At 43.4% G+C, this 27,826-nt stretch overlaps 1 protein-coding gene across 2 annotated transcripts in view; it reads right to left on the reverse strand.

Annotated features, from left to right (window-relative positions):
* Nucleotides 1-27,826, reverse strand: part of DNAH11 (dynein axonemal heavy chain 11) — a 324,465-nt gene that overhangs the window by 5,661 nt on the left and 290,978 nt on the right. For both annotated transcript variants that reach the window (XM_032305983.1, XM_032305984.1), the window contains 8 exons: nucleotides 27,181-27,374; nucleotides 25,845-25,993; nucleotides 24,862-24,989; nucleotides 22,009-22,236; nucleotides 16,246-16,437; nucleotides 13,252-13,371; nucleotides 3,074-3,316; nucleotides 68-250 (listed from right to left, as the gene is read on the reverse strand). In XM_032305983.1, coding sequence (XP_032161874.1) covers nucleotides 68-250; nucleotides 3,074-3,316; nucleotides 13,252-13,371; nucleotides 16,246-16,437; nucleotides 22,009-22,236; nucleotides 24,862-24,989; nucleotides 25,845-25,993; nucleotides 27,181-27,374 — 1,437 coding nt within the window. The remainder of the gene's footprint in view (nucleotides 1-67; nucleotides 251-3,073; nucleotides 3,317-13,251; nucleotides 13,372-16,245; nucleotides 16,438-22,008; nucleotides 22,237-24,861; nucleotides 24,990-25,844; nucleotides 25,994-27,180; nucleotides 27,375-27,826) is intronic.

Consider the following 27,826-nt stretch of genomic DNA (forward strand, 5'->3'; position numbering starts at 1 on the left):
CACATAGTCAGTGTCCTCGGACGTGGGTTAGATTTCAAACTGACCACTTTTAAACTTGTAAACTTACCTTGCAACCAAGGTCTAACTGTTGAAGCGACACACGGATTTCCTGCAGGAGAATATTCATCCTTTCACACTCTTGGAAGCAAACAAGAACATAGGGGCTTCTGTTGGCGCTTTTTTGCATTATCTCCGCCATGTTGAACTCTTCTGGAAGTTTCTCCAAAATGTCATCCAAGATATTCCTAACCTTAAATCATTAACACACAAGATTTAGCTCCTCTGTGTTTCATTTTTAGTCACAGGAACCATGCCCTTGACATTTCAAAGTAGTCCCAGAATATATTCCACCACTCCCAAAGATGCCTGCTAACGCATTTAAGAGAGGCCCACTACTCCCTGGATATGGGCGGACATGCACTGTGGACGAGCTCAACTACTTCTGCATCAAGGCAGCCCCTCCCCTTCTGCAGATCCCACCGGAAAGGAGCTACTCTTTGTCTGCAGTTTATTTGCTGTCAGCGTTTAGGGAATCGAAGAACTGTCATCATCATCTACGTTTCACTTGTATGCAAAGATGGAATCAGAGGAAGTAGAATCCCAACATTTAGGTACTATATTTGGTAATGTTCTGCTAATTAAAAAAGAAAAAAAAAAACATTTGAAAAGTCACATGAACCAAAAATGCCCTTTAGGCTTGAGCTAATTCTGGTGAGTCTATGATGTGGCCCTCCCAACTGACATAGCCTAAAATTTTAGGAGCAATTTGGATCCACATTTCTAATACCAAGGGAGCCTCTCTGTCTTCTTTAATTACTGCCTTGAAGAAATAAAAGATTTATAAATTAAAGATGTGAAAATGTATGTAGTACTTCAATGTACATATTTTTTCTCATCTTTTACTGGACTGGGGAAAACCAATGAATACCTAAAATGGACAAAAGATTTACGAATACTGCGTGTCTTCATCCTCAGGCAGCTTTCACTCTTTCCTTGCTTTCTTGCACTACTGACTGTGGTTCTGGAAGCCTAATCCCAAATGGCTTTAGCACCCTGGCAGGTTATTTTTCAGGTCCTGAAATCTTAAACTCACCTGCAGCATCTTTAGAAAGAATGAAACAGTATAGTAGGCAGGTTAGGTAAAAGAATGGCTTTTGGAATTAGCTAGAGTTTGGTTTCCTTCATTGTCCCTTTCTAGCAGTCTGACAAGTCCCCTAAACTTAAATCTGGAATAGGGATCCTGATACTACTTGAAGCTATTAAGTGGCTTATTTGTAAAGCACGTCCTTTACTGCCTAGCATATAGTAAGCATCAAGAGTCATTGCCACAATCTGTTTGCCTGTTCACTGTGTTGAGGCATCTACAGATTATTTGCTTCGCAGTTTCTGGTTTAATAGACGGCTTCTTTGTTGGAAAGATCAAAGCCCCAAAACTAAATGAAGACTTCATCCATCTCTCTGCTTCTATTAATAGAAAAAATAGAAAGCTTTTTCCAAATGGATGAACGTTTCCTTTTTTATCTTAAAAAACAAACCATAATGACAGGGGCGCCTGGGTGGCTCAGTGGATTAAAGCCTCTGCCTTCAGCTCGGGTCATGATCCCAGGGTCCTGGGATCGAGCCCCACATCAGGCTCTCTGCTCAGCAGGGAGCCTGCTTCCCCCTTCCCCCACTTCCCCCTGCCACCTGCCTGCCTCTTTGCCTGTGATCTCTATCAAATAAATAAACAAAATCTTAAAACAAACAAACAAAGAGGTCTAACAATCATACAAGGAAAATGTTAGTATATAGAATAAAACACCCCACAACAAATTCTAAAGCCTCTAAATGACAACCAAGGGCCTCAGCAAATGGCCCTATTTCAAGAAATAATATGAAAATTCCTCAGATCTCACTATAATTAAATCTGATGGTTAGTGTGTTCCAACAACCTGAATCCTTGTCAGTCGAATCCTGATTAAATTGTGAGGGAAATGAGGGCTAATTTATCTGGGGGGAAAATAAACTAAATGTAAAACCAAATAAGACTTGATGTCTGTTTCTCATCCCTGTTGTTCTAGGATAATACATACCTTCAAAAGAATAATGCCAAAAGAAAAAAGAAATAATGCCAATCTCCCAAGATAATGTAAAAAAGACACCATAACAAAATGACAGAGCCAAAAACACAGCGTGTAAGGCAAGTCCCAGATTTGGAGATGTTTGCAATACAGCCATCTGACAAAGAATGTACAATGAGAATAGAGTCCTTACAAATCTGTGAGAAAAACACTGACAACAAAGAAATGGGCGAGCAGCTGGAACAGGCACTTCATATAAGATTACATCTAGATGACCAAGGTCATAGGAAAAAATGCTCAGCCTTAGTCCTTGACTAGGAATGCAGAGTTAAAACCAGAATGAATTAGTACTGCTAACACATCCCAAGGATGGAGAGCAAATGAAATGTGCACACTGCTGGCGGGAGTGTAAGTGGTACAAACACTTCTCAAAACTGTTTGGGAATATCTACTGAAGCTACACATTACATCCCACAATCTAGCCACTCCACTTCCGAGGAAAGGGGGTGAGGAATATTGGAGAACACCTCTGGGAGTTGCCTGTACCGGTTGACAAAAGACTCCAAGAATGTTCATGGCTGTGATAAGTCAAAACAGTGAAAGACTAGAAATAACCCAAACATCCATCTACTATAGAATGAATTAAAGCATGAACTATATACACATACAATAGAATACTAGACAAAATTGAGTCACTGGTCCACGCAACAATACAGACAAATCTTGTAAATGTAACATGGAGTGAGAGGGGCTGCATGTGCACCAGGACGTACTGAAGGAACGCATCCATTTGACAAAGAAACAGAGGCAAAGCTCATCTATGCTGATAGAGGTCAGGTTTGGGCAGAGGCAGAGGGATAGACTGAACCCAAGTGTTGGAAATGTTAAGAATTTTCACCTGGGTGGTGATTATATGGGTCTATGGAAAGGGAAAAAGCCATCGAGTGGACCACTTAGATCAGTACACTCACTGTGAACATGTTACAGCGCAACAGAAAACAGAGACTGCCTACCTTCTCTTCCGCGGACTGCCCCAGCTCCTCACTGACGAGCGCATTCCTCGGCTGTAGCTCCAGCAACGTTCTGAAGAGCGTGTTGGACATCACCGTCAGGAGTTCTAGCTCAGCGTTTGCATGGAGGCCGTACAGTGCCGGGCTTTCTGGAGGCAGCTTCTCCTCTATGTACTGATGGTAGCCTGAGTAATCTAGGTTAGGTGGGGCTGCAAATCCCGGTGCCAGCATGAATTCCTCTTCAATCTTCAGCCACAAAGGGAAAAAGTCCGTTATGACAAGTCTAAAAGGAAATCACTCTTAGCATCCTAAGACACTTTGAGAACATGCTGGGTAGGAATGTCCGGCGCAATGCTGCATGGGGAGCAGGCTCTCTAAAATGTTTCATGATGCTTTTGTAACCCATCTTTTTTGCCCCATGGAGGGCACCAGGCTGACCTCTGGTGGGGGCAGGGGGGGAAGGGGGTAGTCCAAGGAACACATGTGAATCCTTGCCCCCAGAAGATGGAGTCTGCAGTTTGCTTGGGGCAACAGGATCCACGCACACGAAAGGCCAACTGGGTTCTGACCCATCTACTGCGTGATCACCCCATCACGTGCTCCCTGTCAGTGACTGTCCCAAACCTCTGCAAACATTCTGCAGAGAGAAACTGAGACTCAGAGTAATCCCCCACTGCTGCCCCACAGGCAAGAGGCCTGATTTACATCTTCATTCTGCATGCACTTTCTATGACTCTAGGCTTTACTTTCCAAATGTACATACTTTTCCACAATAGGGCTTCAAATTATTTGATATGTGATACATACACATGTTATAAACACAGTTCTGTGTACACATACTGAAAAACAGGACTGTGCGTATGAATATTGTACAGGGCAGAATATATAGAGAATCCTATCAGTGCTGCCTCCTTACCTTTGAGCTACTCGGGACAGAGCCCGTGTTGCTCATCTCAAGATCCACAGACCCTGGGGCCGCTGCTGGCACATACTGGTGCTCACTGAATGAGGCACAGGTGCCTAACGAACAGAAGGCTGGCATGATGAGGCATTGATCATGCCCATCTACTTCATTAAGGCTGGGGCAGTGAGTAGACATTCCATGTAGAGGAAGGTTCTTAACAAAGGCAATGAAGAGCAGCACCAAACCTGGACATGTGAACACGTTCCTCAAAACATAGCAAAACAATTTATGCACCTGGTCTTCTCACCAAACATAAACTCAGTCAAATGCTTTGAATTTTCTGGATCACTCAGCATCATCTCAAATCTTTTCTCAATTGTTTTTTAGTTTCCAGGGGCCATAACCACCTCTGTTTTCATTTTCCCAATCTTTCTTGCTATAAATTCTGTCTCGGTGTGCTTAACTGGACAGTGGGATACTTTAACAATTTTTTTTTAAGATTTTATTTATTTATTTGACAGAGAGAAATCACAAGTAGACGGAGAGGCAGGCAGAGAGAGAGAGAGGGAAGCAGACTCCCTACTGAGCAGAGAGCACGATGCGGGGCTCGATCCCAGGACCCTGAGATCATGACCTGAGCCGAAGGCAGCGGCTTAACCCACTGAGCCACCCAGGCCCCCCCAGTGGGATACTTTAAAAATCACTTACCGAATGTAGCTCCTTTATGCCTGGATTTTCGAAATCATTTTCTGAAATTGGGGTTCCTCTAATTGTGTATGTTATGCCACTGGTCCCCTCTCTCTCACCCGGAGACAAAGTAGATATTCGCAGATTGTTACTGGATACTAGGTACTCACCACCTAATGTAGCCTAACAAGCCTCTGGAGTGTAAAAGTTTCATCTATCCTAGTTCTTAAGAAACTCCAAGTCTGATGGGGACAAAGGAAGTGATTTTCTACACAACCAGGTCAGCTGTGAGTACTGACAGCTTGTTCCTTCTCAGACCTGCCATCGCCGGTTTCCCAGAGGGCCTGTGTCCTTACTGATGATGCTCACTGGTGGCTGTGAACTCCAGAAGGCGTTTTAAATATTGGAGTTGGCACTTGTTCTGCACTAGGAAGAGTTCCAAGTTAAGCTACTCTTTCATTTCGTGAGAAACAGGAGCAACTTGGACCATCTCCCCGCCAGTATCTGTTAGCATGGTTTATTTCACTCATTTATCTGCACTTTCTAGCACTTCATTTTTAGAAATCAGACTAATCCATTTCTTTTTTCTTTAAATATTTCATGTATTTATTTGAGAGGCAGTGCACACACGCACAAGCAGAGGGAAGGGCAGAGGGAGAGAGAGGGAGAAATGGGCTCCCTGCTGAGCAGAGGGCCCGATGCGGGGCTTGTTTCCAGGACCCTGGGATCATGACCTTAAGGCAGATGCTTAACTGCCTGAGCCACCAGGGTCTCTAAGAATAATCCATTTCAATCTCATCTGTTCAAGGTGACCGAAACAAAACCATGGGGGAGATTTTAACTTGTATTATTAGTCTATGAGATAATTTATTCAAAACAGAGATATGGGCACAAAATACAAATAATGAAACCAGAAATTAGAATACATATATACAAACCAGACTTTGGTCCCTGCAAACAAGGACTTGATCTTCCCTGTAAGGGCTCACTAGACTGTTGAAAGAAATCTTAAAAGCCAGTTAAATTGTCCTTCCATGAAAGACAGAAAGTTAGAAACAGAGTTTCAAGCAAAGAAACCAAGAAGTGGAACTGCTTAGAAATGTTAAAACGCCATGGGGACTAGAAGGAGCAAGGAGGGCCTGCTCCTATAGTGCTGGTGGGAACGCCAATGGTCTGTACTTTCTGGAGAGACCGTTAAGCAGTCTTTTTACAAACACGGGAAGAGTGCTTTTATATGTTCGTTAATGAGCAAAACACAAGAAAACCACAATGGAAAGGCAAAGGCTTGAGGTTTCTGGTCAGCCAGACATGGTGCAGTTCCCATCCCTGAGTGAGTTGGTGGCTGGAGGCCTTAAAATATGACAGTTTATCTGAGTTTCAGTCTCATCAGTGAAATATCACTCTTACTAGCGACCTAATGATCATGACTGGGAATTTAAAGACCATATATGCAAATAGCTAAGCATACAAGCAGGCTTTGATGTTAGTTTGGGTCTTTTCTGTGTCCTGGGAATAGACATGATTATTTCAAACATATTCTGATTTTCTGGGAGGAAACACAACCTGAGGAATGTTCCACTGTATATTCCTACTGTGATGTCAAACAGGCAAAGTTCCAAAAATGAGTCTTTGTTCATGTAGGTGTTTACCTGTTCTCTTTCTCCTTTAAGAAAACTGTAAAGGGACATAGTGAAAAGAAGGGCCATCTGTATCCAAATATTCATAGCAGCAATGGCCACAGTTGCCAAACTGTGGAAAGAGCCAAGATGCCCTTCAACAGACAAATGACTAAGGAAGATGTGGTCCATATATGCAATGGAGTATTATGCCTCCATCAGAAAGGATGAATACCCAACTTTTCTATCAACATGGATGGGACTGGAGGAGATTATGCTGAGTAAGTAAGTCAAGCAGAGACAGTCAATTATCATATGGTTTCACTCATAGTGGAGGATAAGGAATAACATGGAGGACATTAGGAGAAGGAAAGGAAAAGTGAGTTGGGAGAAATTGGAGGGGGAAACAAACCATGAGAGACTGTGGACTCTGAGAAACAAACAGAGTTTTGGAGGGGAGGGGTGAGGGTTGGGGGTTAGGGTGAGCCTGGTGGTGGGTATTAAGGAGGACATGTATTGCATGGAGCACTGGGTGTGGTGCATAAACAATGAATCTTGGAACACTGAAAAAAATTAAATTAAAAAAAAAAAAGAAAACTGTAAAGGTTTCCGTGTGCTCAAGGAGCTCTGTGAATCCTGGTTCTGAATCCTTTCCTACCCAAGGCTTTTATGAAAATCTGCTGCTTGGTGATGAGGCCAGAAGAGTAGAGTGCTCTGCATATGGACCTTTGGGGGAGTTTATTTGAGGACGTTATTGTTACTCCTCAAAGAGTCAATAATTCTAAAGAGACATTTCTCCAAAGAAGACTAATGAATTGCCAATAAGCACATGAAAAGATGCTCAGCATGGTTAGTGTCTAGAGGAATGCCAACCAAAACCACAACGAGGTACCACTTCACACCTACCAGGATGGCTTAAGGAAAAAAAAAAAGGATAACAAGAGTGTCAGCAGAGAAGTGGAGAGTGTAGAACCTGATACGCTGCTGGTGGGGATATAAAATGGTGCATCCACTTTGGAAAAATCACATGACAGTTCCTTGAAATGTTAAACAGAGTTACCTTATGATCCAACAATTTCATTCCTAGGTATACACCCAAAGGAAATGCAAATGTATGTCCACACAAACGCCTGTTCATAAATGTTCATTAGCAGCATTACTGCTAATAGCCAAAAAACAGAAACAACCCAAATGCCCATCAGCTGATGAATGCATAAAGAAAATGGTGCATACAATGGAATATGATTTGGCCATAAAAAGGAAACAATGACATATACTATAGCATAGGTGAACCTTGAAAACATTACGTTAAGAGAAAGGTAGCAAATACAGAAGGCTGTGTATCATTCTATTTACATAAAATATCCAGAACAGGCAAACCCAGAGACAAAAAGTAGATGAGTAAGTAGTTGCCTGGGGCTGGGGAGTCGGGGCGAGCATGGCGAGTGACTCCTAATGGGTACAGGGTTTTCTGTGGGGGGTGACGAGGTGTCTAAAACAGACTGTGGCGACGGCACAGCTGTGAATATGCCTAAAGCCTTTGGATTGTCCAAGTGGAATTGGTAAACTTCTGTTTGAATTTGTCTCAATAAAGTTATTTGAAAAAATTAATGGCATTGTGCTCAAAGAGAATGAGACTCTGCATGATCCACCCCCCCCCCCAAATCATCAAGGATTTGAAGTCAATTTTACAGAAATCAGTGTCAGGCGCAATTATTAGGCACTGGGAAAGCCAGCATCTCGCCTGACTCTGGAGGACTATGGTCCTTCTTACATTTTGCTTTCTGGCATTTAATAAAAGCCCCACCTCTTCTGCTGCCTCTCCAAGGAGTCCTGCCTAGTTTAGCCCCCAGCTCAGTCTGAACCTAAACACATGCATTTGCCCTTTGCCTTTTGAGTAAAAAATGCCATGACCCCAAAGTGCTGTAAGGGATTTTCAGAAATTACTCAAGGGTAAATTCTATCATCATGAGGTCTTCAGAGCTGACAGGTACCGGAGTGATTTTCTAGACAGTACCCTCATTTTGTAAATCAATTAACTGAGGCACAAGGATGTCCTGCACAAAGCTGGACAGCAAGTTAGTGGCAGAACCAGAACCTAGAGCTCCCGGATTGCCCGGTTTTGTTCACAGCAGCCCCCTGGGCGCCCACTGCGCAAAGCACAGACACGAGTCAGTGGATCGGTGCCCCGAGCTCCAGATACTGCACACAGATCAGCATTCCAACCGATGCAGCGTGGGGCAGACATAGCCTGCGGTCCGTGCAGTCTGACTGCGAGCTCGAATCCTGGTTTAGCTACTTACCAACTGTCTGACCTGTGGGAATCTGGGTTTCTTCTCTGATTATGTGGGATATTAATACCAACTTGGCAGGATGATGGTGCAGCCCGGAAATAACACACATGAGATGTGGAGTGCTGACCCCCGGCACAGAGCAAGTGTTAAATAAATTGTTTCCATTGTTATAATCACAGATTAAATCTAGCCAAGTATGCAAGAGATAGCATGGAAACTTACACTTAATAGTAAAAGACCTTCCAATTATTAAGCATGTTGTTCTAACACTGCACCAATGTTTAAACCTAACACCAAACCTATGAAATGGGCCATTCTTATTCAGTAGACGAAACTGAGGCTCAGGGGAGGGGCCTACAATAAAAGCAAATACAGGGAGAATTGAGTGCGAACACTAGTATTTTTTTTTTTAAAGATTTTATTTATTTATTTGACAGAGAGAGAGAGAGGGAGACAGAGAGATCACAAGCAGGCAGAGAGGCAGGCAGAGAGAGAGGGAGAAGTAGGCTCCCTGGTGAGCAGAGAGCCCGATGCGGGACTCGATCCCAGGACCCTGAGATCATGACCTGAGCCAAAGGCAGGGGCTTAACCCACTGAGCCACCCAGGCGCCCCCTAGTATTGTTTTTTATCTCAAAGCCCAGCCTCCTAATGGTTACTTTGTATTACCAGAAGAGTTTTTAATATATGACAACCTTCAGGTGACCTGATACCTTATTTTCTAAAAGTAATTTTCTGTGTTACTCATTTAGCATTGCCATGTGCATGCTTTAGGTGAGAGAATAATATTAATAAATAATTCCCTACCTCTTGCTAGAGACCTGGGAGGCACACTGCCATCAGGGAACCCTCTCCCAGGGTCTCTGTCACTTATCCAGCAAGAAACCCACCCCCTCACAGGACAACACCATGAAGGCATTTAAAGCGGAGCTTTAAATTCCACACCATTAATGAGTTGCTTTTCTGATTATGGTTCAGTGCAACCAGAGGTACTAATTTCTAAATAAGTAAACCAACGTGAGGGGCGCCTGGGTGGCTCCATCATTAAGCATCTGCCTTTGGCTCAGGTCATGATCCCAGGGTCCTTGGGTTGAGCCCAGCATCTGGCTCCCGCTCAGCGGGAAGCCTGCTTCTCCCTCTCCCACTCCCCCTCTTATGTTCTCTTTCTCCTCACTGTGTCTCTGTCAAATAAATAAATAAAATCTTAAAAAAAAAAAACCCCAAACCCAACAAAACCCAACATGAGAAGTGGTGAAAAGACGTCCTGCAGATGCACAGGTGTTAGATCAAGCTCCTGAAATAAACAGCAAGAGTGAGACACATCTGCAAGAGAACAGAGTAACTGGGATGTTGCAGTGTTTTTCTGCCACCAAGTAGCAAGGGTTTGAACTTCCTCTGTTGAGCTGAGAAGTGGTACTGTCCGGGGAGGAAGCCAGACAGCAAAGGAAACATTTTGAGCTTGAAAACATCAGCAGATCTGCACGGAGGGTGGATACCTACATTTCTAAAGGGCTCACCCACACTCCGCTGCTGCCCCTCTGTGTTCATTGTACCGCTGTTCTAACGGTAGTTCAGACTTGGCAAGGTTAATGGACTGTCTAGTTTGGCAACAGTCATTCGCTCCCTGTCCTCAGGCCTGAGCCAGAGAGGGAACACCAGCATGAGCTTCTCACTCTGCCCCGCGACCTCCACCACCGCTTGGAGAAATCAACCTCTGTAAAGGTCGCACGCCTGAAACTGTTTATAGCTTTCCCATCTCCATGGTAACCTGCTCCCAGACCTCTTCTGAGGAGGGACTTTGAATTGGAGTAAATTGACAGTGTCTCTCTGACCTGTGAAATCCTGCTCATTAGAACTAAGGAAACACTTGGGAGACTCACGGCAACGGAAACAAATAATGATCACGTGGCAGGAAAGGTGGTTGGTTTTGGTTTTTTTGGCACTGTCCCCAAATTCTTTAACATTACTAAAAGTAGTAAAAAACAAAATCTGTCCTCAGTTTTCTATATTAGACAACAGATAGTACACATTTTCTTTTTTTTTTTTAAAGATTTTATTTATTTATTTGACAGAGATCACAAGTAGGCAGAGAGACAGGCAGAGAGAGAGGGGGAAGCAGGCTCCCTGCTGAGCAGAGAGCCCGATGCGGGACTCGATTCCAGGACCCTGAGATCATGACCTGAGCCGAAGGCAGCGGCTTAACCCACTGAGCCAACCAGGCGCCCCCAGATAATACACATTTTCTATTACATGATTATTTACTTCTCAAAATGGACTCGAGGAAGGGGATCAAAAACTACGTAATACTTTTATGAGATGAAGTTCTCAGAGAAATTATCAACAGGAGGTGGCTCAAACAATGAAAAAATATGCATTACTTTGTTATTTTTTATAGTCCTTAGCATATTTGCTTTTTAAAGCTTATATTTAGGGGCACTTGGGTGGCTCAGTGGGTAAAAGCCTCTGCCTTCAGCTCAGGTCATGATCTCGGGGTCCTGGGATCGAGCCCCACATCAGGCTCTCTGCTCAGTGTGGAGCCTGCTTCCCCACCCCCTCTCTCTACCTGCCCTCTGCCTACTTGTGATCTCTGTCTGTCAAATAAATAAATAAAATCTTTTAAAAAAAAACCAAGCTTATATTTAAATTCTGGTTAGTTAACATATCATGTAGTATGAGTTTTAAGTGTACAATACAGATTCAACACTTCCATACATCCACCGTGCTCCTCCCAAGTGCCCCCCCAATCCCCATCACCTATTTCACCCATCCCCCATCCACCTAAACCATCAGTTTGTTCTCTGTAGTGAAGAGGCTGTTTCTTGGTTTGCTTCTTTTCTTCCTTTGCGCCTTCCTTTTGTTAAATTCCACACGCGTGAAATCATGTGGAATCACTTGTCTTTCTCTGACTTACTTCCTTTGGCATTTATACGCTCTAGCTCCAACCGTGTCCTTGCACATGGCAAGATCCCTTCATTTTTATGGTTAACAGCCCACTGTCATATAGACACCACTGCTTCTTTATCCACTGGATGGACACTTGGACTGTTTCCACAATGTGGCAATTGTAGATAATGCTGCTATAAACATCGGGGTGCATGTGTTCCTCTGAATTAGTTTTTGTATTTTCTGGGTAGATTCCTAGCAGTGCAATTGCTTGATCATAGGGTAGTTCTTCCCCCGGCCCCAACATTTTATTTATTTGAGAGAGAGTACATGAGCAGGGGAGAGGGGGAGAGGGAGAAGGAGAGGGACAAGAAGACTCCCTGCTGAGCAGGGAGCCTAATATGGGGCTCGATCCCAAGACCTCGAGATCACAACTAGACCTGAAGTCGGGCCACCCAGGTGTCCCCCATGGGGTAGTTCTATTTTTAACTTTTTGGGAAAACTTCCTACTGTTTTCCAGAGTGGCTGTACCAGCTTGCATTCCCACCAACCATACTGGAGGGTTCCCCTTTCTCCCCATCCTCACCGACATCTGTTGTTTCTTGTGTTGCTGATTTTAGCCATTCTGACTGGTGTGAGGTGGTAGCTCATTGTAGTTTTGATTTGTGTCTCCCTGATGAGGAATAATGTTGAGCATCTTTCCATATGTCTGTTGGCCATTGGTAGGTCTTCTTTGGAAAAATGTCGATTCATGTCTTCTGCCCAATTTTCAGTTGGATTATTTGTTTTTTGAGTGTTGAGTTTTAGAAATTCTTTATATATTCTGGTAACCACTAACCCTTAACCAGACACATCACTTGCAAATATCTTCTCCTATTCTATAGGCTTTTAGTTTTATTGAATGTTTCCTTCCTGTGCAGGAGCTTTTTGTTTTGATAAAGTCTCAATAGTTTATTTTTGCTTTTGTTTCCCTTGCCTCAGGATGCTTATTAGAAAGATGGTGCTCTGGCTGATGTCAAAGAAATGACATGGCACAACTTTAAAAATAGTTGGTATCCTGTTCAAGTGTGAAAAGAGATGTAGGGCGCCCTGTGTTTCCATGAAATAGGCAATGCCTATGATCTCCAAGGGTTACTCCTAAGATTCAGCCAGTTTCTGTGAGGGTCCTTTGCCTGGGTGTGGAACATGAGGACTCACAGATAAATCAGCGAGGAGGTCTTACTGAAACAGATTTGGATTTCACAGATCTGAGATGGTGCCCCAAACTCTGCATTTCTGGGGCATGTGGGTGGCTCATTGGGTTACGCCTTTGACTCTCAGTTTCGGCTCAGGACATGATCTCATGGGTCCAGAGATGGAGCTCTGTATGGAGATTCATGCTTAGTGGAGAGTCTGCTTGAAGAGTCTCACTCTCTGCCCCTCCCCCGACTCACATGCCTGCATGCTCTCTTTCTCTCAAATAAATAATAAATCTTAAAAAAACAAAACAAAACAAAACAAAAACAACACTCTTCATTTCTAACAAACTTCCAAACTCTGTGACAGTAGCAAGTATATACTTGCAAAAGGTCAAGATTCCTCAGTAATATTTAAGAAGCATTTATACAGTGATATTATTTTAAAGGATTCTTAATCAAGGAGCCCCCGGCTAGCTCAGCTGGTGAAGCATGTGATTCTGGATCTTGGAATTGTGAGTTTGAGCCCCATGTTGGGTGCAGAGATTAAATAAATAAAACTTAAAAATTTTTAAATCCTTACTAGGACTTTCTCTTCTGTAAATGACATATAAAATGTCTTACCAGAGATGGATTCATGAATTCTTCCAAGTATGCCCGACACAGTTTGCGATCCCAGTTATCTGTGATGTGGCCTCCATACATGATCTCACCAAAGAGGTAACGGAGGTCTTCCCATGGGACCTGGGAAGGACGGCACACAGATGTTCACCACCAGACCCCCAGCATCTGCCTCAGAGACGCCAATCAGCAGTACACGCCTCTCTCCAAGTACCTCTAACACCATGTTTCCCCAAATCCCCACCAACGGGAGCATTTAAAAGAGGTTCAGAAATGGTCTGGGTTTCTCCACAGAATTTCTTGACAGAATTACATTCGGGGTGTTTAAATACATTCAGTGAAAATTCACGAACACTGAATGCAGATTTTAAAGCAATTATTCCTAGAACATGCCACTCAGGGAAACTTGATAAATTCAAAATCTCATCCAAAAATTAGGAAAAGGTATTAGTTCACAGGGCCTTTGTGGTACGTCACGTTTTTAGGATGTGATAGCAGGTTTTAGGATCCATTTAGGCAAATGAAGAAAACCTTATACAATCTGCATTTGGGGGATGTTTAGGATGCCCTCTCCTTGTAAAAATCCCAGCAAACCAAACCCCCTGCTGCAGACTGATTTGAGGGTTTGGTTCATGGCACGACTGGCCTACTCCTTGACTGTTCTAAGGGTTCTGACTAATGACTGGACCATGTGGTCTTCAGGAAATACCAGTATCTCCTCTCTATTTGGCTTAGCAGGATTTGAAGCCTCTCTCTGCTACCCTTTAGCTTCCTCAGGGTTTGCAAAACATGCCAGTCTGTGATGAAGCCTTTCCAGACAGGAACCTTTATACCCTCAGGGGCAGTAGATTGCCTCCCAACAGTTCAACTAAAAACTTAATTATAGCCTTCGTGGGTTGCACGATGTGACAGAACAAGTAAAATTGCTTCAACTATTCCAAATGTACTGGTTACAAGTTTATTTGAATTTGAATAAATGAACCTCAAAGAGGTCTTTCTTTAAAGCTGCTCTGAGGTGGGTGAGGAATACGGGAGAAGCGAGCGGACTGAAGCAGGCTCCCGGAACCACCCCGGCGGAACCTTCCACGTCACCCTCATGAAGTGGATGGGCGACAGAGACTTCTCTGTTTCATTTCCCTGAGGGCAGTCCATTAGTACTGGCTGTGCGTTCTACCAGCGGATATGCACCACCCTCAAGATTTTCATCAGCTAGGGCTCTATTATTATCTATTATCAATAACTGACGCTCTTCCCCCAAATCCTGATCCTTGTTTTGATCATATGCCTTCTTGAAAAGGGCATTTTGTATCACCAAACTGTGAATATAACCTTACTTCCAAATCTTGGTCACTGGCTTGGCCACGTGCAGTGAATGCCTTGGGTGTAGACATCCGAGGGAAGACAGAGCATTCAGAACTGCAAGCTGTGCTGTTCCTGGGATGCCAGTGGGGGCAGCAGCACAACGGGAGTCACTAGGGCCACCGCAGGGCTGCTAGGTCTCGGGACATGAGAGCCAGGGACAAACAGGAGTCCGCTCCTCTCTTTCTCCCCATCATTTCTGCCTCGGCTGCGTACAGGAGTCAGCTGAAGTGGACAACAGTCCTTGTTTCAGCGTCAGGGGACAGTTGTGAAGGACTCGTATAAGAGGATTAAGTGATCTGTTTCACTTTCTCCAAAACTATTATAATAGTCGATTTTACCTGCAACATTTTACACAAAATGTGTTAAGAGCAACTCAAAATATTATCCATTACGAGGATCAAAATATGCTCAAATTTTGTCTATTTAAAAAGCGATAGCTATGCGAGCACCTGGAGGGCTCAGCTGGTTAAGCACCTGCCTTCGGGACTCCGGGATCAAGTCCCGCATCAGGCTCCCTGCTCAGTGGGGAGTGCGCTTCTCCCTCTGCCCCTCATCCTGCTCATGCTCTCTAATAAATAAATAAAAATCAAGGAAAAAATTTAGAACATGACAGATATGGAATGTTGATCATCACATACAGTATTAAAGCCACTATTTTAGATACAACTTACTCAAAATATGTTCCTTGGGAGAACACGGCCACGTTATACACTGAGTGTACCTATTCTGATAGCGGTCACCTCACCTTTGAAGCTTGAGAAGACTTATTTGGTAACAAAAATTGTAACAATGGTTACCAAAAGAACACATAGCGACTCTACCCACAGAAACACAGATGAGTCATTTTAAAGGCCCTTTACAGAAAGTGTGGCCCAGGGCACAACAGTTGGTTGGACAAATGTATCTCAATTGTAACAGATTTAACGGAAGGGAAAAAGTTTCCTTTATGAAGACTAAGCCAGAAAATTCCTACAAATGGCTCTTCCTTTTTGTAATCCAATCACGGGGTTTTTAAGAGTTTACACAAATGTTCTTGATGAAGCATTCCCGTGCCCATCTGTAAAACGCATTTTAGCCATGAAATAAAATCATTCATCTACCTTTAACTTCCAATCAAGGGGAACATTACTGAGAAAGTCACAACAAGGTGGCATCCTTAATACATAATAATGACATATGCAGGAAATGCACCATTATTTATACATGTGACGCGCTGTAAATTGCTTCCATCATAAGAACTAATTGTAGTGATTATTAATGCAGTGTTATGAACTGTCAGAATTGCTGTATGTAATTACATTTGTGCAAATGCTTCATTACCTGCCTAATGAATCTGGCATATATGCACATGTAAACCACTGTTTTTGTTAACATAATGAAGGACATTTTTTTTTTTTTTTTTTGGCACTAAGCTGCTGATGTAGAACTGGTTTGACCTATCTTGTGAAGTTTGAGCTTCCACTGCTGGAAAACCTTTGATCTGGTGTATTTTCACACTTGGCAGAAGATGCATATACAGTGTCAGCTATTTCAATAATAGCTTCAAAAGAGAAATTATGGCCCATTTGATAGTGGCCAAAGACTGACAGATTCAGTACACTCTTTGGAAGAGGTTATCTGACCACTAGCACTTACATGAGGGTTTGCCTCTAAGTAGTTGTAGAGGACGTTGGCGCAAATGGTGAGGTCTCCAGGACTGAAGGGATAGCTGCGGCTCCAGCCCCGGGGGCCAAACCTCAGCCTCCCAGCCACACAAGCGTGGAAGTAGCACAGAGAAAAGAGGACGCTTTTAAACTCCTGCTCCTTGGAGCACGACTCAAGTGTATCCTGGGAAGAAAGGACAATAGTTGATTACCCTTCTGCACCCCTTCCAAGGGCAAGGGGTTGCAAGTTCAATGACCTTGTAGATAACTTTGAGGGAGATCTAGGACAAGGGCTACCATGCAGTTCTAAGCCCGGCTGTCTATCCTATCAGCGCATAATAGGAGACTGACCATTTGGCCCTTGCCAGTCTGTTAATTTCAGAGGAATGTTTTCACTTCGTTTCAGTTATTTTACCGAATGCTTCTAAGTTCGCTAGAAAATGACGCAATTCATTCTGAGCAGTGATGGTATTGCTTGACATCTGAGCAGTGGTGATACTGCTTGAGGTCATTTTCCCCTGCAAAATTCTCCTTGAGAAATCTAGCTGACCAAAGGACCCCACCTTTGTATCATAAGCATAGCAGAATACCACTTAAACCCCAGCCCTTCATTCCCTCTGGTTTCCCAGTCACACAGGTTACCTGGGCACGTGGCCACCCATCAAAAAACCATTTCCCATCTTCCCTTGAAGCCAGATATGCCATATGACCAAGTTCTTGCCAAAAGAATGTGAGTAGAAGTGATGTGTACAATTTTCATGTCATTTAGTTAAAAGAAAATTGCTTGCCCTGGTAGTCACTCTTTTCCTTTCTCTGTGCGCTAGACATGAGGTTGACCAGACCACCGGGGAAGCCGTCAGTGAGTTTCAGGGGAGACACCTACCAGCCTGGGTGTGTGGCTGAGCTCATGAAACACAGCTGCCAGTTATATGTGCAAGAAGTCATCTTGTTGGGAACACTCTAATTCTTTAGTGTCCCCGAGCTCATACAATCATCCTGACAAATGTTATCCTTCCAATGAACTTAGGTTAGAATTCATTGCTGGGTGGAGAGAATGGCATATGGAAGACGGGAAAACACACCCTGTAGACTAGATCTGTAACATTTTTTTGAAATTGCAGAGGGAAAATTAAATCCTAGCATGTTGTATGGTTATGGCTCCCACAGCCATAAAATTAAAAGGTAAACCACCACCATCCAATCTCTGTCTTAAAGGTGGTAGTACTTTATTCTCAGTTTCGGCAGTTCTGTGAGGCAAAAAAGGACAACTTCAACTGATGCTGGGCACTAGAGGACGATAAGGCCAAAGCTGTACCTTCTTCCCTTCTCCTTTAAAATGGCCCAATTATAGCCAGTCTACATTTAAAATGAATCTGATAACTTGGACCATCTACAAAGTGCATTTAGCACCTTTCAGGTGCGAGTTCAGATCTGGTCTCCCAGGCAACTTCTAGTAAAAGTCTAAACCAAACCAAGACTAGACTTGTTCCCTTGTTCTAGGACTAGAAGAAGCTTTTCAGTTTCTTTATGACTTACTCTAATAAGAATCCAATGTTACTACCAAATGTCATTCTAGAACTGGCCAGGCCATCCACAGTGCAGACCCAACTAAATCACTAGGTCATTCTAAAACACTAGGCTGTTTCTAGGTAGTTTATGGGGCTTAAAGATACATAATCATTAAATGTAACATTTCTACAAACATAAAATGAAAGACAAGCTCATGAAGGAAGAAAATAAAAAAAACATATAATTGGAATTAATCTTGAAGAATATAAAAAATGTATTAGTTTTAAATGTAAGAAGTTTCTAGGAGACGAAATAGAAATATGAAACTTTTACTTAGGAATTATGATCTAACAACTCACCTACCATCTTCCTGAATAACATAGTCCACAGAAAACCAATGTACTACAATAACTAAGTACATTAATTCCATAAATATTTCATATAATAGATTTAGTTTTATCCTCAGCACTAAAAAAAAAAAAAAATTACAATGTGGGCACCTTGGTGGCTCAGCTGGTTAAGTGTCTGACTCTTAATTTCAGCTAAGGTCATGATCTCAGGGTTGTGAGATCTAGCCCCACCACTGGGCTCTGTACTGGCTATGAGAGCCTGCTTAAGCTGGGAACCCATTTAAGATTCTCTTTTTCTCCTCTCTCTCTTTCTGCTCCTCCTCCACCCTACCACCTCTCCTCAAAAAAATTACAACTTAATGCCATTTCATTATGCCCTGATAATATAAATGCCAAATATGAATTCCAAATGAAAAAAATATGAATCAAGTTTTTCAAATTAGGAAAAAGTATGAGTCTACCTAACATTCTACATATCAGGTCAGTTGTATTTTTACAAACCAAGAGATGAGCAATTTACCATCAGAAAATACACAAACAGCTCAGAGACCAGAGGACAGGCATCCACACTCACATAATAGCAGGTGGTATGCACACAAATGCCAGTTTCACGTGTGCAATTACCAGTTATCTGTTTCTGCTGCAGATCTTACAGAAAAAGAAATCTAGGTGCACCTGTGAGGCTCAGTCGGTTAAACATTCAACTTTTTAAAAAAAAATATTTTATTTATTTATTTGAGAGAGAGAGAGACAGTGAGTATGAGCAAGGAGAAGGTCAGAGAGAGAAGCGGACTCCCTGCAGAGCCGGGAGCCCGATGCAGGACTCGATCCCCGGACTCCAGGATCATGACCTGAGCTGAAGGCACTCAACCAACTGAGCCACCCAGGCGCCCTAAACATTCAACTTTTGATTTTGGCTGGGGTCATGATCTCAGGGTCTTGGAATTGGGCCCTGTGCTTGGGCTCCACACTGAGCATAGGGCCAGCTTGAGATCCTCTCTCTCCTTCTGCTCCCCCCTCCCTCCCCAGGATGTTCTCTCTCTCTCTCAAAAAAAAAAAAAAAAAAAAAAAAAAAAGTATCTTATTTTAAAAATGTGGTTATTATGTTTATATGAAAGGAGCCTAAATAGTATTCCCTTATGACTCCTTCCTTCCTTCTTCTTTCGTTCTTAAAAAAAATTTTTTTAAAGATTTTATTTATTTATTTGCCAGAGAGAGAGAGAGAGAGAGAGAGCGCGTGCACAGGCAGGCAGAGTGGCAGCAGAGGCAGAGGGAGGAGCAGGTTCCCCGCCGAGCAAGGAGCCCGATGTGGGACTCGATCCCAGGACGCTGGGATCATGACCTGAGTCGAAGGCAGCTGCTTAACCAACTGAGCCACCTAGGCATCCCCATTTTTTTTAAATTTTTTAAATTTAAATTCAATTAATCAATATATACTGCATTGGCTTCAGAGATACAGGTCTGTGATTCATCAGTCTTTTTTTTTTTTCTCCTATTAACACATAATGCATTATTTGTTTCAGGGGAACAGGTCTGTGAATCATCAGGCTTACACCTTTCACAGCACTCACCATAGCACATACCCTCCCCAGTGTCCATAACCCAGCCACGCTATCCCTCTCCCCACCCCCAGCAACCCTCAGTTTGTTTCCTGAGATTGAGTTTCTTATGGTTTGTCTCCCTCCCAATCCCATCTTGTTTCATTTTTTCCCTCCCTACCCCCAATGACCTCCTGCCCCTTTTAAGTACTTGAGTCTTTCCAATAGTTGTCATCTTTAGTTAGTCTAAGTGGCTTTCTAGATAAGTCAGAAGAATGAATACTTTCATAAATAAACTGGAACGGGGGGTAGGGACTCATGTATAAACTTTGGGGCATTGGTTCATCCCTGCCATGATATGCAACATATTTTTCAATGGGCATTTCCCTGGGGAGAGTGTCCGTGGTTTTATCAGATGATCAGAGAGGTCCTTACCAAAACAAACAAACAAAAAACAACAACAAAAAAACCAACAAAAAAAGAAAAAACACTGATGGACGATTGGGCTGAGGCATATTTGATCATGACATACTCACTTTCCCCAAATACAGATAACTGTCCTATGGGGGCTGGATAAATCCTATTTAAATATATTAAATTCCTATTTTGTATTTTGGGAAAGAGGTTGAGAATGTTCTAAGTGGTCAGAAATTATCAACCAAGGAATAAAAAATAAATTCATGGCTGCCATGGTTCCCAAAAGAAAAAGTACTGCAACTATATAATACATTCAACAAGGTTTCCTGAGTGCCTCTTTCTACACTCTACAGTGTTTATATAGCCTATAAATTAATTAACTAGACAATTAACTGTATTCTTTGAAAGGTTTCCTGAGTGCCTCTTTCTACACTCTACAGTTTTTATATAGCCTATAAATTAATTAACTAGACAATTAACTGTATTTTTTGAAACTATAATCTTAGATGGCCAATTATTATAATTCCTTCATAATGTTGACTTGAGTATTGGTCCAGAAGATACTAGACAGAAATGATAATATTTCTAACAGGAGTCTTAGTATTTATACCAAACCATGTGCATTTTCTCTTTAGGTTTCGTCCTACTTCTCCTAATAAGAGTACTGTTTCCCGGGGTACCTGGGCGTCTCAGCTGGTGAAGCATACCACTGTGGATTTCGGCTGGGCTCATGATCTCAGGGATGTGAGGTGGAGCCCTGTGCCGGGCTCTGTGCCGGGCATGAAGCCTGCTTGAGATTCTCTCCCTCTCCCCTACCCCAAACCCCTTGCTTGCACTCTCTTTCTCCAAAACAAACAAAATACTGTTTCCCAAGGATGTGTAAAAAATCAGAGGGAATGGCAACTCAGAGAAACAACAACAAAGGAAACTTGTTTGAAACACGTGATTACTATACAGGTAGTTGTGATAATTTGCCCAAGGAGAATCATAGGAGCATTTGTGCTTGTGTTAAGGCATTTGTTTTATTTTGGAAGGAAATCAAAGTGTAAATAAGGTGGCAACATGGATATACGGGGAGAAGATGATTTAAGTCTGCTAACATCAAAAGCGGATCTGAGGGGGCGCCTGGGTGGCTCAGTGGGTTGAGCCGCTGCCTTTGGCTCGGGTCATGGTCTCGGGGTCCTGGGATCGAGTCCCACATCGGGCTCTCTGCTCAGCAGGGAGCCTGCTTCCCTCTCTCTCTCTCTCTGCCTGCCTCTCCATCTACTTGTGATCTCTCTTTGTCAAATAAATAAATAAAATCTTAAAAAAAAAAAAAAAAGCGGATCTGACACACTGAATTTTATACTGGAACTCTTCCCATACCTTTACTGTTGCTGCCGTCCTCAGGAACAGCAACCAGAATAATAGTGGCTTCTCTTCCTGTGCGAAGAGATACTGGTCTACCATGTTTGTCTTCAATAAGTGGGTTCTTCAGAAAAGGAATGTAATTTATTCTCCTTAAACATGTGGCTGCAGTATTTTTTTTTTTTTAAAGATTTTATCATTTGAGAGAGAAGGAGCTCATGTGCGAGCCTGAGTGAAGGTGAGGGAAGGGGAGAGAGAGAGGCTTAAGCCAGCCCCATGTCCAGTGCAGAGCCTGACATGGGGCTCCATCTCATGGCCCTAAGACCATGACCCAAGCTGAAACCAAAAGTAGGATGCTTCACCAACTGAGCATGTGGCTCTATTTTTAAGGCAAAAACATAGATTTTCTAGTCATTGGAACAGGGAACGACAGGGGGATCCTTTCAAGACATTGAACTACACATTGGGATTTCACTTCATCCCTCTGCACAAGACATATGTGTAGTAGCTAATCCCCCCCCCCCCGCCCCCCACCCCGGTTTTGTAAGAAAACTCTGACTCTGCCATCAGACCAGGCTTCTTCTGCTTTCTTACCTGATCAAAGTTGTAGAGGGCGGCATGCAAATTGGCCAGCATTCCTGTGGGGGGTTCATTAGTAATTTTAATGGAATTCTCCAGCAGTCCTTGAGGGATGATGTGTTCACGAGGTGTAGGTGCAGGTTCAGCACTCATGAAAACCCGGTAATCTCTGTGGCTTCCTTGGCTGAATCTTTCGAGGAGTTTCTCCAAGGTGCCTAGCCACCTGGCTACCAAATGGACATTCTGAAAACACAGTATGGCTTATAATTCTGGTGAAACTGAAGTATGTTGTTTAAATGATGGGATCACAACATTTTCCTATATATCAATGGGTAGAAAACCAGAGAACCAGAAAAACTCAGAGAACCAATTTTTCCTGTATTATCACGTTAGGGAACAAAACCAAGCACCAAAACACTACTGCACAGTGAACACGTGGCGGGTTCCAAATCACCACAACTTAGCGGTGCAAACCACAATCTCCTTCCAACATACTCAGCCACTTCCAATACCCACCCATCACCTTGAAGGTGGAGTTTCTGACACTTTTTTTCATTACAGTTCAAATTCAGTTATGAAGACTTACTTGGGTAGTTTAATCAAGTACAAAAATTAAAAGCCAGAAATGTACCTCACTCATTTCATTGTTTCTGATACTAACTGCCTCTACTCAGCGTCTATCCTTAGTAGATGAACTCCAAAGGATGAGACAGGTAAAGGGGTAGCCGAAAAAGAAATCTCTCTTTGTTCATATGCTCTGCAGGTCCCTGACAGGTTAAATTCCTTAAATCCTAGAACTTTCAAAAATCATGAGAGAAACCAATGTCACCACCATCCCTTCATGATTTTCAGTTTTATGATTCATAATCCTCCAGCCCTCCCACCCATGGAGTACATGGTAGTTGGCCTTGTGAGAACAGAATGAACAGGCTCTCTCCCTCTGGCGATGTCCTTAATGTAGTGACTGCAACATCACATCTAGGAATATGTAGTTATTTCCAGTAAAGAAAAACATTTGATATTATAAAAGCTACAAAAACCCAAAGAATAAAGGCAAATAGGGAATGGAATAATAATATAGATATCTATCTTTGCAACAGTTCTGTTGTAAGAAGATCTAATGCCAATTTAGTTGTTCACATTATGAGGCTTTTTCTTCCTTTGGCTAATACTGAACATATACTGGCAGGTGTTATGGCTGAACTGTGTGCCCACAAACTCAAATGTTGGAAGTCTTAACCCTCAGTACCTCAGTGCTGAGTGACTGTATTTGGAATAGGTCTTTAAAAAGGTAATTAAGAGTAAACATAACAATTAGACTGGGTCTCAATCCAGTATGGCATCCTTATAAGAAGAGGTGATCAGGACACACACACACACACACACACACACACACACACACACAGAGGGGAGACCATGTGAAGACACTGGGAGGAGACAACCATTGACACACCAAGGAGAGAGCCTTTCAGAAGAAACCAAGCCTATTGACAACTTGATCTCAGACTTTTGGCCTCCAGAACTATAAGAAATTGCATTTCTGCTGATTAAGCCACCCCATCTGGGACACTTTGGACTGGCAACCCTAGCAACCTTCTATAGTAAGTAAGGGCTCTGAGTTTCCCGCCCTCCATGCTCACTATTAGATTATAGCCAAAGTACTTCTCACACCTGACTGTGAACCTCACACAAGCAAGCAGAAACAACAATGACAATAAAAACTGTTTTGCAAGCTCAAATACGACTCCTCTATCTTATGGCCTACAAGACCTTCCTTGAGAAGTTCACTTGAAACAAATACAAGGGTACTATAGGCAGTGACTTTGCGGTCAAGGAACAGAAGAATCTCCAAGTGAGCCATCCCCAGACACAGGCACATTCTGGACTCCAGTCTCGGCATTCTTGATCTTTGAGGGTCTTCCTGAGGGTCTTGGCTTTGACGTTGGCTAGATTCTTAGGCCCACTTGCCCAGGGGCAGCAATGCCTGGGCAACATTTGTAGCGAATCCATGTATCTTGGACCCATTTTGCCGGTGAAAATAGATTTTAAAAATCCAGTTATGTCACTTCACAAACCATCTGGTGTATATCTGAGACAAAGATAGATGCCATCCTGCTACCTGTGCACACATTTTCCCTGGTGTGTGGGCTTCTGATAAAATGCTAGTCGAACATCCCTTGAAGGGCTCTATCTGACCACAGGAACTGACCACTGTAGGGTCTGGTTAAGAGCTCATTCGCATGAGCATACTTATCATATGCCTATGTGGATATAATTTAACGTACATTGCAAACAACATAACAAGTTCCCATTATGCTGGTCTCCCCTTTATTCAAAGTCCTGCTTCTCTTTTATATGGCAACAAGGTACTAAAAACCTCAAGAAACTGAGATAGCCACAGGACTGCGGTCAAGTCCCTCAGGCTCCATCTACCCCCACCTGCTGCTCGTGCTTTCTCTCTGTCAAATAAATAAATGAAATCTTAAACAAAAAAAAACAAAAAAAAAAGCAACTTTCAAATGTGAGATATTATGACAATGGCTTTGGCAATCTATATACAAGCCTGTTTATCTTTAGCACTCTTAGAATGTTCCAGATATCTGTAAGTCAGGAGAATGAGGGGGTTTCCTCTAATATTTTTAAATTTCAAAGCATGATGGCCTGAAAATCTCTCAAAAGATGATCGCTATCCTTGCCAGCTGAGTCCCTCAACACCTTTGGAGAGGTCACTAGTCCTGAGAGAACCCCAAGGACCCTGCAAATCACTGTCTGTCAGGAGGACGGATCATTCCCATGGGCCTGGACAACTCTGCACCGTCCATCCCTCATGATCATTCCCAGTGTTGTCCAAGCAAATGCCATACTCACTTGGAGGATGACCCAGTGTCCTCCTTTGGAGGCTTTCTCCAGGGCCTTTTCTGCCACAGTCTCCTGACCTTGTCCTAAAGACACATTGTGGAGTTTTCCCGAGTCAATTGTAAACCCCAGTCTTTTGCCTGTGGGAGCACACAACAGGATAAGAGGAAGAGTGACTCAGGAGAGGTAAGAGGAGTCTGGAACTTTCTGTCTCATGTCCACCTGTGGTTACGGCTGCCACCTTCTAGGTCGCTCGCCTCAAGAATCCAATCCCAACTCCTGTCATTTCAGCAAGCAGCATTTTGAGCTCTCTCAACGGCTGCCTCCTGGGGCGCATTAGCAGAGCCTGTGGAAATCAGTTCCTCTGGTTTTATGGTAATGAAGCTTTTGACATTTTGATAGATGGCAAGTATTGTTATTGAGCTTTATTAACTCTTGCCGGAGTAGCAAAGCATTTCCTTCATAAAAAAGGAGCAACGTGTGGTAGCTATCACATCATTTTTTGAACAAATTGGCTCATTGGGTAAATGCAGGAGCCTCTCACCTTGTGGCCATGCTTGAATCGAGCACAGTCAGGTCACCGCTCTATTAACCTGGTGTTCTCGGTGCGGGCTGTGGGGAATAGTAATCCACGGCACAAAGCGACAGTACCTTGCACAATCGAATAGGCTTGCTCTAATGACCACTATTTAGTCACAGGGGGCACAAGATTACACTAGAATGGAGAAAATTGCCCTCTGGCCCTTACATAGTCAAAAGGTGGAAAACAGTACAAAAGAAACTTGCATTATGCCAACCAGAGGAATGTTCCATTTGAACAGTTCTTCAGGCCACAGTGTTATTAGCCTTACGTGTTCCATATACTCCATCTCCCACAAATGAAAAAGAAAGAAGGAAAGAGAGAGAATGAAAGTAACTGGCTGTGAACCAAGAGGCAGGCCGGGCGCGTGCTGGGCGATAGGGAGGGCGGGAAGGCAAGGCTCCGGGCCCCTCACCGAGGATCTCCAGGTCTTTAAGGGCATCCACCCCTGGAGACAGGATGAAGAAGATGGGCGTGTCCGGGCTGCTATCTTCAAATGCTTTAACTAAATCCACTCTGATCCTCCCCACATACTTGGCACCCAGCTTTTCCTCCACAAAATTCCTAATAGAAAAGGATAAGGCAAAAGACAGCATCAGTGCTCATAACCTTGAAAAGTGCCACAACTTGGATCAGCTTAAATCACAGGCACAGGAAGGAAGCAAACCATGTTCATTACATGGGATATTTTTGCGGAACAATACGAATCCAGCTAGATTTATGCATCAGTGTCAGTGAAGTCCCTCCCCGCTTCAGAAGCTCTGAAAATCAGAAGCCTATATTCCGTTTTGGGGGCTACTGAGATCCCCCCCCCGACCGAGTCCCACCAGCTGCCTGTGTATGGCTTTGTATCCCCCCCAAATCTCCTGCCAGATCCCCCATTACTTATTAACAGTTCATTAGATTTGCCACAGTGCAATTTTCCAGCCTGCTGGGTTTCTCATGAATATACAAATGCTTTTTGGGGTGTTTCTAATATAGGGAAGCTCAATTAAGCAGGATTATTTTCCCGCAGTATCAGATTTAGCAGAAAGTAAGTACTACTAAGCAGAATTAACTTGTAAAGTAGGGCACGCAGAGGCATCTGCAAAGGGGAAATTAGTTGGCCAGAGCAGAGGAAAAGACCGGAGGTGTGTCACTGCTGTTGAACGAGGAGCAGAAAAGGAAGGAACTTGAGAACTCTTCGGTTGGTGAATTCAAATAAGAACACGACTTGTGTGAATTAGGCAGCATATTACCATCGAGGAGCCGAAAGGGCAAAGAAAAACGACACATGGACCAAGATGCAGACAGGGGTTCCTGCTTTAAATTGCATTGGTTGTAAAGTTATAGGACTATCAGTGTCTCCATGAAAGGAACTCATTTTTGTTTGATGTGTAAAATCTTCGGAGCCCAAATGCTCCAGCTAAATAAAGACAGTGGAAATTGCCCTGGGAAAATGCATGCTCCTGGCCTCTGAACTCTGCTGACACCCATCTCTCCAGCTAGAATATTTCCAGTGGTTCCCCGTCTCCCCTCCTGGTGTCAGAAGCAAGGTATTCAGGAAGGGCAGTCTCAGCCTGATGACAGACCAGCACACTGGTTAGCGTTCAGCTTATTTCAGTATCAATAGTAATGATGAAAGTATCAGATTTTCCGGCAGCATCATGGCTCATCAACAGGGACCACAAATGCCTCCCCCAAAAGCTCCTTGCCCCTAAGACTAAGTCTCTTCTAGGTCACTGTATTTCCAAAAATGCTAACGGCCCCACCTGAGAGCGTATGTCATTCTGTCAGGGCGTACTGCTCTCAAAATAATCAGCTTCTGTATCAAACTTTTCTTCTTCCATTCTTGCGGCAACTTCTCTTTCTCTGGGCACTCGGATTCAGCCCATCTCCTCCACTGTTTGGCCGATCCTTCCACATCTCGGTCTATGCCTCGAAATTCTTCCAGGAGGGCTACTGCCTGTCATACAAGAGGGAAGACACAAGATGGGGGGTAAATAGCTTAGAGTCTGAGACAGGGACCAATGGAAGTACCGAATCCTCTGTCAACAGGTTGGGCTGGGCAGTCTTCGTTTCTTGCCAGATGTGCTCTACACCCTGGCCTCCCCTGCTATGAGGGTTACTGGACTATTGGCACTAAACTCCCTGGTTCTCTGGCTGGGTTGGGTTTGGCCAGGAGGGGGCACTGACCAGAGACTGGAGGGCTAGAGGAGAGGGTTGCAGGGGTATTTCCTCCTCAGCTGTGGTGACATAGGCTGGCAGTGACTATGTTCATCTACAGAAGGTCACAGCTCCCATAGGTTGGCCGCCCTCCCCTTACTTCATTTCTCCACAGTTTCAATAATTACTCCTTTCTTCCGTTTTCCATCCCCATTCCTGGCTGATGCCTTTAGTCTTCTTTCCATAGGATGC

This window comes from Mustela erminea, chromosome 11, assembly GCF_009829155.1.
Source record: "Mustela erminea isolate mMusErm1 chromosome 11, mMusErm1.Pri, whole genome shotgun sequence".
Lineage (NCBI taxonomy): Eukaryota > Metazoa > Chordata > Mammalia > Carnivora > Mustelidae > Mustela > Mustela erminea.